Source organism: Hyaena hyaena, unplaced genomic scaffold (assembly GCF_003009895.1).
Source record: "Hyaena hyaena isolate Hyena2069 unplaced genomic scaffold, ASM300989v1 scaffold_32, whole genome shotgun sequence".
Taxonomy (NCBI): Eukaryota; Metazoa; Chordata; class Mammalia; order Carnivora; family Hyaenidae; genus Hyaena; species Hyaena hyaena.
The window spans coordinates 1,604,461-1,614,478 of NW_024080663.1; the positions used below are offsets into that span (position 1 = coordinate 1,604,461).

At 37.1% G+C, this 10,018-nt stretch overlaps 1 protein-coding gene across 2 annotated transcripts in view; it reads left to right on the plus strand.

Annotated features, from left to right (window-relative positions):
* Positions 1 to 9,653, plus strand: part of PLPPR5 (phospholipid phosphatase related 5) — a 125,967-nt gene extending 116,314 nt beyond the window's left edge. For both annotated transcript variants that reach the window (XM_039228459.1, XM_039228460.1), the window contains exon 6: positions 8,973 to 9,653. In XM_039228459.1, the coding sequence (XP_039084390.1) occupies positions 8,973 to 9,005 (33 nt within the window). In that variant the 3' untranslated portion in view covers positions 9,006 to 9,653. The remainder of the gene's footprint in view (positions 1 to 8,972) is intronic.
* Positions 9,654 to 10,018: the final 365 nt, after the last annotated feature.

Consider the following 10,018-nt stretch of genomic DNA (forward strand, 5'->3'; position numbering starts at 1 on the left):
GCGGGGCTCGAACCCACGATCCGTGAGATCATGACCTAAGCGAAAGTCGGACGCTTAACCGACTAAGCCACCCAGGCGCCCCGCTGACAATCTTTTTTGTCCTTAAGTCTTGCTTGTACTTTTGTAAGAAAAAAATCAAGAAAAGTCAGAGTGGAGTTGCTGAGTTCTGAAACATTTTCATCATACATTTTTTAAATGAGAAATTACAGTTTCTAAGATGTTCTTGTTAGTGAAAAAGGCAGCGTGTTCTGCTCACGAATGATTCTTCCTGATAGGCTTAAGTGGGTCAAACCTAGAAAATAATGCTGAGTACGAGTCAATGATACCCTCTAGTTCTGGTTTAATATGCCGACATTTGGTGAAAATAAATTTTAATTTCTTCACACACCTTTTTTAAGTGTTTTAACTAGTGAAGACACTTTAACTTGAAAAGAGCTACATATACATGGAAGAAATCTCATGGCATGCATTCGTTACATGAAATTCTATTTATGATGTCTTTATATATAAAGAGTCAATACAGAAACTGCCATGAAAAGCACTTAAAGCAGGTAATATGATGATAAAACCCTTTTGTGATGTTGCTGTTATTGCTTGGGGCTGTCAAGGATGTTACATCTTGACATAACCTTATATGTAGCATAATTATGTCATATCGATTTTCCACTCCCATATTACAGCAGCCATGATTTGGCCTGCTACATGCCTGAACCCATATAAATATTAGCCGTTCCACCGGCTTTTTTGCACAAAACTCTATTGCTTTAAAGGAGGATGAGGAGATAGACAAAGAGGAAGAGGACAAGGAAGGAGAGGAGGAAGAAGAGAAAGGTCCTGTAAGGAATTCTGGGATTGAAGTGAACAACAGAGATTACAGTTTGCAGTCTGGACTCATGCATCAAAACATTTGTAGTGACATCACCAGAATGACAACACAGGTTGTTCCTGACTTTGATCCTCCCAAGAAGAACTGACAACTGTTTAAGAACAAGACACCGCTGAGAGAATCCCAGAACATGGGCGTGAGGCTGAAGCACCCCCTCTGTGCCACAGAGACCAAGAGAGATTGCATGACCAGTATAAGAAAAGCAGCTACATGTTGGCCCATTGCTCCTTTTACAGGCCAGCACAGCACCACCTGGAGAGGTCTCCCCTGAGCCTTCAGTTCTTCCAGGGATCAGAGAACCCAAAAGGACAACCAGCTACCCGTAGTATTGGGGGCTGCTTTGTAGGAGTCCCTACTCTGTTCTCACACCATGGAGACTGCAGGGGAACCTGCGGGTTCAACCACTGGGGATCTTCCTGTGACAGAGATGCGCCAAGTGGCTTCCAACACCCAACAACAACCAGCACACGGATCTTGGCAGACTGAATTCATACCTGCAATGCCCAGGTAATAATCCCAACCAGCAGTTTTACTAACCTACAGAACCAAACAGAGGGTGCATTCTAACTAGGGAGCTCAGTAGGGTGCAGATCTGCCTGATACAGATCCTCAGCTGAGGAATTTTGCCAGCCCTGAAGCCTGGTTTCTCCACAGCCAGGCGAGAAGCTAAGTGATAGCATCTCCTATTACAGAGCGTGTCTTCCAGCCTCCTTGGCCCAAGGCGGCGACAACTCCTGGGAGCAGTGCAGCCCACCTGTGCTTGAGCCGAGAGGTGGGCAGGCAGAGCAGATACAAAGCCAGTGCTGAGAATGGAGGATTCCTGTACTCTGCACAGGCAGGAGGATTAATTCACAGCCTAGACTGAGAGTAGCTGGCTCCTGGTCCCTCCCAACCAGAGAGCATGTTTGAGAAATTAAGAGTAGCGTGCAGTGGTCCCTCCCCATCCTGCCTAGGCAAGGAAGCTGCAAAATAACCTCACCTGCTGTGAAGAGTGTGTTTTGGTTCCATCTACCCAGAAGGACTTGGGACAACTCCTAGAAACTGTACAGCCCAGTAGCATTTGAACCAAGAAGCATGTGGGAAGAGCCAGTAGTTTGCAGAGCAAAGCCATTGGCGTGTTAAGTCAGGAAACTTGGGGTACAGGTCAGCTTGAGTTAAGACAACAAAGAACTTTACCAGCTTTAGAGCTATTTGTCCTGCTGTGGCCAGGCAGGGAATCTAATGCAAACCCTGCTCATCACTGAACAGCTTTTAGTCTATTCAACCAGGAAACCTAACCAGAGCACATGGGGAGCTACATATCCCATTCAATAGCACTATGCACAGAGCACTTGAACAGAGAGCACAGCCTGCGGCTTCCCCCATATGCAGAGCAAAACTGGCAGTCTCAGTTGGCCAGAGAATTCAGTGCACACTCTGGCCTAATTCGGTCCCCAAACAATTAGTTATATAGGCTGTGGGAAGTTACTTCTTAGCCCCATCAACTATTGAATATGGTACCCAGTCCCAACCATCTAGAAAGCCTGACCAGTGGATCCAGGCAAATGTGGAGCCTACCCCACAGCCTCACTTGGGTAGGGACCCAAGCCAGAAGCCCTATCCAGCTGTTCTCATTAGTGGAATAATCACTCCACCCAAATAGAGCATAATAGCAAGCTCTACCTTCCCAAAGACATTACCAGTAGACAGAACCAGAAATCCAAACTGAGCTGACTGGTAAAGAACCTTCTCTGCCAAAAGAAACCTGCAAAATCTCGAAGAGCAGCCCAGTTACTTAAATGCACAGATACCAACATAAGGAATCAAGGATCACAAAAAATCGGGTATATATGATACTACCATGGAAACTCATAAAGTTTGAATAAATAACTAAAGAAATGGAAATTTATGAACTGCCAAAGAATTGAGAATAATCCTAAGAATGTTTAGTGTACTACACATTATAACTAAATATAGTCATAGGTAGATTCTGTAATATGGTAATAGTGGTGTATAATTCATTTAAAACTCTAGTTTAAAAGTTAAAAGAAGAACATAGTATAAATAAGTATAACTAAAGTCTTTTATTACAAAATATAAAACATATAACTTGTAACAGCAATAGCCTAAAATGTGAAGGAGAGGAAAAATAAAAGTATACGGTTTATAAATTCTATTCAAGTTAACTTGTTATCAATTTAATTTAAATAAGTTATAAGTTTAAGATATTTTATGCATGCTTCAAGGTAACCACAAGAGAAAATTCTGTAGAAATTACACAAAGGAATGCAATAAAGAAGTTAAAGCATACTGATACCAAAAGAAGTCAAAACACAAAAATGACGGCAAGATAAAAACAAGGAACAATGAATTTATTAAAAACATTAACAAAATGGCAACAGTAAGTTTTTACCTATAAACAATCACTTTAAATATAAATGGATTAAGTTCTATAATTAAAATACATAACATGGCTGAGTGGATTTTGTTTTGAATATCCAAACATAGTCTGCTTACAAGGGACTCACATTAGCTTTAAAGATATTCAAGGCACTGGGTAGCTCAGTTGGTTAAGCATCCAACTCTTGATTTTGTTTCACGTCATGATCTCACAGTTCATGGGTTCGAGCCCCACATTGGGCTCCACGTTGACAGCACAGAGCCTGCTTGGGATTCTCTCTCTCCCTTTCACTCTCTGTTCCTCTCTCTCTCTCTCTCCTCTCTCTCAAAATAAATAAATAAACCTAAAAAAAAGACACTCATAGACTGAGTGAAAGGATGGGAAAAGATTTTTCAAGCACATGGTAATTTTAAAAGAGCAGAGGTAGTTTTGTTTATATTAGACAAAATAGACTTTAAGCTAAAAATGCTAAAAAAGAGATAAAAAGGTCATTATATAATGATAAAGGGGTCAATACATCAATAAGATATAACAATTACAAGTTTTTATATACCCAACGTTGCAGGACCCAAATATATAAAGCAATAACTAACAAAGCTAAAAGTATATATAAAGAGCAATACAGTAAAGTTTGGGGATTTAAATATTCCACTCTCAAAAATGGGTAAGTCTTCCAGACACAGTATCAATAAGGAAACAGCAGATTTTAATACTATAGACCAAATGGACCTAACAGACATATAAAGAACATTCTATACAACAATAGCAGAGTATACATTCTTGTGAAGCACACATGGAACATTTTCTAGAATAGACTGTATATTTCTAAGACAAAACAAGTCTTAGAAAATTCAAGAAGATTGAAATCATACCAGGTGTTTTTTCTGACCACACCGGCATGTAACCAGAAATCACTAAGAAGAAAACTGGAATTCATGAACACATGGAAATTAAACAACACGTTCCAGAACAACCAATGGATCAAAGAAGAAGTTAAAGGAGAAGTAAAAAAGTTTCTTGACACAAAAGAAAATGGAACTGCAACATGCCAGAATATGTGGGATGCAGTAAAAGCAATTCTAAGAGGGAAATTCACAGCAATAAATGCCTATGCTAAGAGGCAAGAAAAATTCCAGATAAACAACCTAACTCTTAAAGAATTAGAAAAATAAGGACAAACAGCTCAAAGTTACAGAACACAGGACATAATCAAGATGAGAGTAGAAATAAATGAAATAAAGAACAGAAAAACAATAGAAAATATTAGCCAAGTTAAGAGTTCTTTGAAAAGATAAACAAAGTTGACAATCCTTAGCTAGACTAATCAAAAAAAAAAGAGAGAGAGAAAGGACCCAAATCAACAAAACTGTAAGTGAAAAAGAAGACATCATAATGGATACCACAGAAACTTAAAGGATCATAAGAGCCACTGTGAACAACTATATGCCAACTTACCAAGACTGAATCAGAGAGAAATAGAAAATCTGAACAGACCAATTATTAGTCAGGAGATTGATCAAAAATCTCCCAATGGAGAAAACTCTTGGTCTTGGAAAATCCCAAGACCAAATCGTTTCACTGGTGAATTTTACCAAACACTTAAAGAAGTAACAGCAATCCTCAAATTCTATTAAAAGGTCAAAGAAGAGGAAACAATATTCAAACTCATTTTATGAGGTGAGCATATCCTGGTAGTAAAGCCAGAAAAGAATTTACCGGAAAAGAAATCTGAAGGCCAATATCCCTGAGGAATATACAGGCTAAAATTGTCAGTAAAATACAGGCCTATCTCATTTTGCTGTGATTCTCCCAACTGCAGTTCAAAGATACTGTGTTTTGGGGGGCTGTTTGTTTTTACAAGTTAAAGGTTATTGGCAACCTGCATTGAGCAAGTCTATCTATCAGTGTTGTTTTTCCAACAGTATTTGCTCACTTCATGTTTTTTGTCTCATATTTTGATAATTCTCAGAATATTTCAAACTTTTTCATTATGATTATATTTATTATGGTGATCTGCAATTGTTGATTATGACTCGCTGAAAGATCAGATGACGGTTAGCACTTTTTGGCGATAAAGTGTTTCTTAATTAAGATATGTATATTGTTTTTCACACATGATGCTATCGCACACTTTATAGTATAGTATAAACATAACTTTTATATGTACTGGGACACCAAAAACATCATTTGACTCACTTTATTGTGATATTTGCTTGCTGTGGTTGTCTGGAGTCACACCTACAGTATCATCAAGGTATGCTTGTACTAGCAAACCGAACTCAGCAGTGCATTAAAAGGATCATTCATGGCGATCAAATGGGATTTATCCCTGGGATGCAAGGAGGGTTCAACATATGTGAATCAATGTGTAATGTGAATGATACATCATATTAATAGAATGAAAGAAAAGAATCATATAATCATTTTTTTTTATATTTTTATTTATTTCAAGGAGAGAGAGAGAGACAGCATGAGCAGGGGAGGGTCAGAGAGAGAGGGAGACACAGACTCTGAAACAGGCTCCAGGCTCTGAGCTGGCAGTCAGCACAGAGCCCGACGCGGGGCTCGAACCCACGAACCGCGAGATCATGACCTAAGCGAAAGTCGGACGCTTAGCCAACTAAGCCACCCAGGTGCCCCCATATAATCATTTTAATAGACAGAAAAAGATTTGACAAAATTCAACATCCGTTCATGATAAAACTCTTAGCACATTAGTCATAGAAGGAGCCTGTCTCAACATAATAAAGGCTATATATTGCAAGCCCACAACTAACATCATACTCAGTGGTGAAATATTGAACACTTTTTCTCTGAGATCAGGAGCAAGACAAGGATACCCAGTCTCACCACTCCCATTCAGCATAGTCCTAGAAGATCTAGCTAGAGCAATTAAGCAAGAAAAAGAAATAAAAGGTATCAGAATTAGGAAGGAAGAAGTAAAGTTGACTCTATTTACAGATAACATGATTTTATATAGAGAAAACCTAAGGACTCAACCAAAAACTGTTATATCTAAACAATGAATTTAGAAAGTTGCAGAATGCAAAATTAACATATAAAAATCATTAGGATTTCTATACAATAACAATGAATTTTCTATAAAAGAAATCAGCATCAAAAAAATAATAAAATACCTAGGAATAAATTTAAATAAGGAGGTGAAAATCTCTACTCTGAAAACTACAAGATACCAATGAAAGAAATCAAAGAAGACACAAATGGGAACTCTTATGTTCATGGGTTAGAAGAGTTAATATTGTTAAAATGTGAATACTACTACTAAAAGCTATCTATAGATTCAGTGCGACCCCTATCAAGATTCCAATGGCATTTTATACAGAACTGGAAAAAACACTTCTAAAATTTATATGGAATCACAAAAGACCCCAAATATCCAAAGAAATACTGAGAAAGAAGAAGAAAGCAGGAGGCGTCACACATCCTTATTTCAAGCTATACGAAAAAGAAATAAGTCATCAAAACATTATGGAACTGGCAAAAACCCAAATTGACCAACAGAGCAGAACCAAGAGCTGAGAAATAAACCCAACTGTATACAATAAACTAATATTTGACAAGGGAGATAAGAATATTCAATGGAGAAAAGATAGTCTTTTTTTTTTTAAGTTTATTTTGAGAGAGAGAAAGAAGGCAATGCACATGTGCTAGCGTGAGCAGGAGAGGGGCGGAGAGGAGAGAATCTAAGCAGTCTCTATGTGTTGGCACAGAGCCTGACAGCACTGGGCCCACCCTGGGGCTTTATCTCGCCAACCATGAGATCAAGACCTGAGCCAAAATCAAGAGCTGGACACTTACTCAACTGAGCCACCCAGGCATCCCAGATAGTTTTTTTTTTTTAAATAAATGATGATGGATATTCACATGTTAAAGAATGAAACTGGACCTATACTTACACCACTTACAAAAGTTAGCTTAAAATGGATTAAAGACCAAAATGTAAGACTTGAAGCCATTAATATCCTAGAAGAAAACATAAGAATAAAGTTCCTTGAGGGATCTTGGTGAAGATTGTTTGGATATGATACCTTATGTAAGCAGCAAAACCAAAAATAAGTAAGTGGGACTATATCAAACTAAAAAGCTTCTGTACAGCAAAAGAAACTGTGAACAAAGTGAAAAGAAAACCTATGGAATGGGAAAAATTTTCAAACCATATGTCTGATAAGGGTTAATATCCAAAATACATAAAGAACTCATACAACTTAGTAGCAAAACATAAATAATCTAATTTAAAAATGTGCAAAGGACACGAAAGACATTGCTCCAAAGAAGATATACAAAAGGCCAACAGGTACACGAAAAGATGCTCAATATCAGTAGTCATTAGGGAGATGCAAATTAAACAACAATGAGATATCACCTCATGCCTGTTAGAATGGCCATCATCAAAAAGACAGATGCTGGCATGCATTAGGAAGAAAAGGGACCTCTTGTGCACTGTTGGTGGGATTGCAAATTGTTGCAGCCATTATGGAAAACAGGATGGAGGATCCTCAAAAAATTCAAAATAGAATCACATGATCCACCAATTCCACTTTTGAGAATATATGTAAGGGAAACAAAAACACTAACTCAGAAAGATATCTGTACCCCACGTCAATAGCAATATTATTTACAATAGCCAAGACATGAAAACAACCTAAGTGCCCATTGATGGATGGATGTATAAAAAAAACTTGTGGTATATACCTACTATGGAATATTATTCAGCTTTAAAAATGAAGAAACCTTACCATTGTGACATCATGGATGGACCTTAAAGGCATAATGCTGAGTGAAAAAAATCAGATAGGAAAAGACAAATACCATATGATCTCATTTATATGTAGAATCTAAAACTTTTTTTTAATTAAAAAAACTAAACTCACACCTAGGGGAAAAAAAAAAAAGAAAGATCAGATTTGAGTTATCCAAGGTGAAAAGTGTGGGGGAGGGGGAATTGGAGGAAGGTGGTGAAAAGATACAAACTTCCAGCTATAAGGTATAAGTACTGGGAATGAAATGCAAAATATGTTGACTCGCTAACACTGCTATATGATACACAGGAAAGTTTTTGAGAAACTAAACCCTAAGAGTTCTCAGCACAAGGGAAAATATTTTTCCTTTTAGTTGTATCTCTGTGAGAAGGTAGATGTTAACGAAAGCTATTGTGGTAATGGTTTCACAACATGCAGATCACACCATCATGCTACACGCCTTAAACTTACACAGCAATATGTATCAATTATTTCTAGAAAACACTAGAATAATACTAGAAAGCAAATGAAGCCTTTAAGGGGATCTTTGTCAACCAGCACAAGCCTCTCAGTCAGCATTTCGCCGACTCGCTGTATGCAAAGGAGCAATTAATCTGAACCTCCAACACGTAGCATTAAAATTCCATTAACAGTGAGCAGAATATTAACGTGTCTGGGACTGCTATTTTTATCTCTCCAAATTTCAGTGTTAATTTTGAATATAACACCTTAATCTATTTGGTTAATTAAGAATATTGAATAAAATACATCATTCGCAGTTAAGTGTACGTAATAATACATAGAATTTAAATGCATGTTTCTGCAACTTAAACGTATACGGGCTGCAATTTTATATTAAGCTAATGATTATTTGTAAAAGCACTATATTTTTTGCAAAGCCAGTTTTCCCAGGACTCTGATTTTGTAATTCCTTTTTCTCTTTCAGAACCACATCACCGCCTTTGCGGAAGTCACATGATATTGAAGCAGACGGTTTGTCACTGCATTGGACATCGTCCCTTTTCACCATCCATTCATAACACCCAAAGTTTGTTTGATTACAAAAGAAGTTTATAAAGTTGTCTAATAATTTTTATAATTTTAAAATCAGTGTCAACTTATCTGTTTCCCCCACTAGACTGTGAGCTCCTCAAGGGCAGGGCTGTGTCTTTCTTCTCTTTTTCCCAAGCACCTACAACAAAGCCTCGCACAAAGTAGGTGTTAAATAAAATGTGATGACCGAATGAAAAAAATCAGTTCTTAAATAAAACATTCACTTTAGTTTCTCACAGAATCACTGAGACTATGTGAAAAGAAACCTTTACACAAATCATATTGTATAAGAAATCCCTCCATTTGGGGCAAAAATTTTTTTTAGTTCTTCTTATGCCTATTCAGCAGTATACCACGTTTCATTTGAAGTGGACTTTGAAAGTCATGGGGGTTTTATGTTGTTATTCAGCATGACATTATTTCCATTCTAACAGATTTCAGTGTGTGAAGTTACTTTTAGAAAGTATGTTCTATACTAAAATAATGTTTGCACATAATATTATGCTATATTTCACTTAAAATACCATTCATACTATACATTCTAAGACTGGTGCTTCTGCTTTTGAAGGGGAAAATGCCAATTTTTACTGTAATAAGTAATGTATCATAATTAAAAATTATTTATTTGGACTTCTGTTCCTGACAATTGTGGTTTAATCGTTGATTTGTGGCTTTTGAATAATGCAGGCAGTGTTTAGGATATTTTAAGTGACTAAGTCAGCAATCGTTGCTTCATATTGAGAAATTTTCCACCAACAAAAGCATCTCAAGAGGGGTGAAAGTCTCCATTCTTAGGCTTTTTACAGTCAAGATTCCATATAATTTAAAACAGGAAGGAACCACACTCTGACATAATTAATAATCTATAAATTCCAGAAATGTGGTTAACGCACTTTACTTTCCATTTTTATAGTACTTTATAGTTTATAAAGTACATTT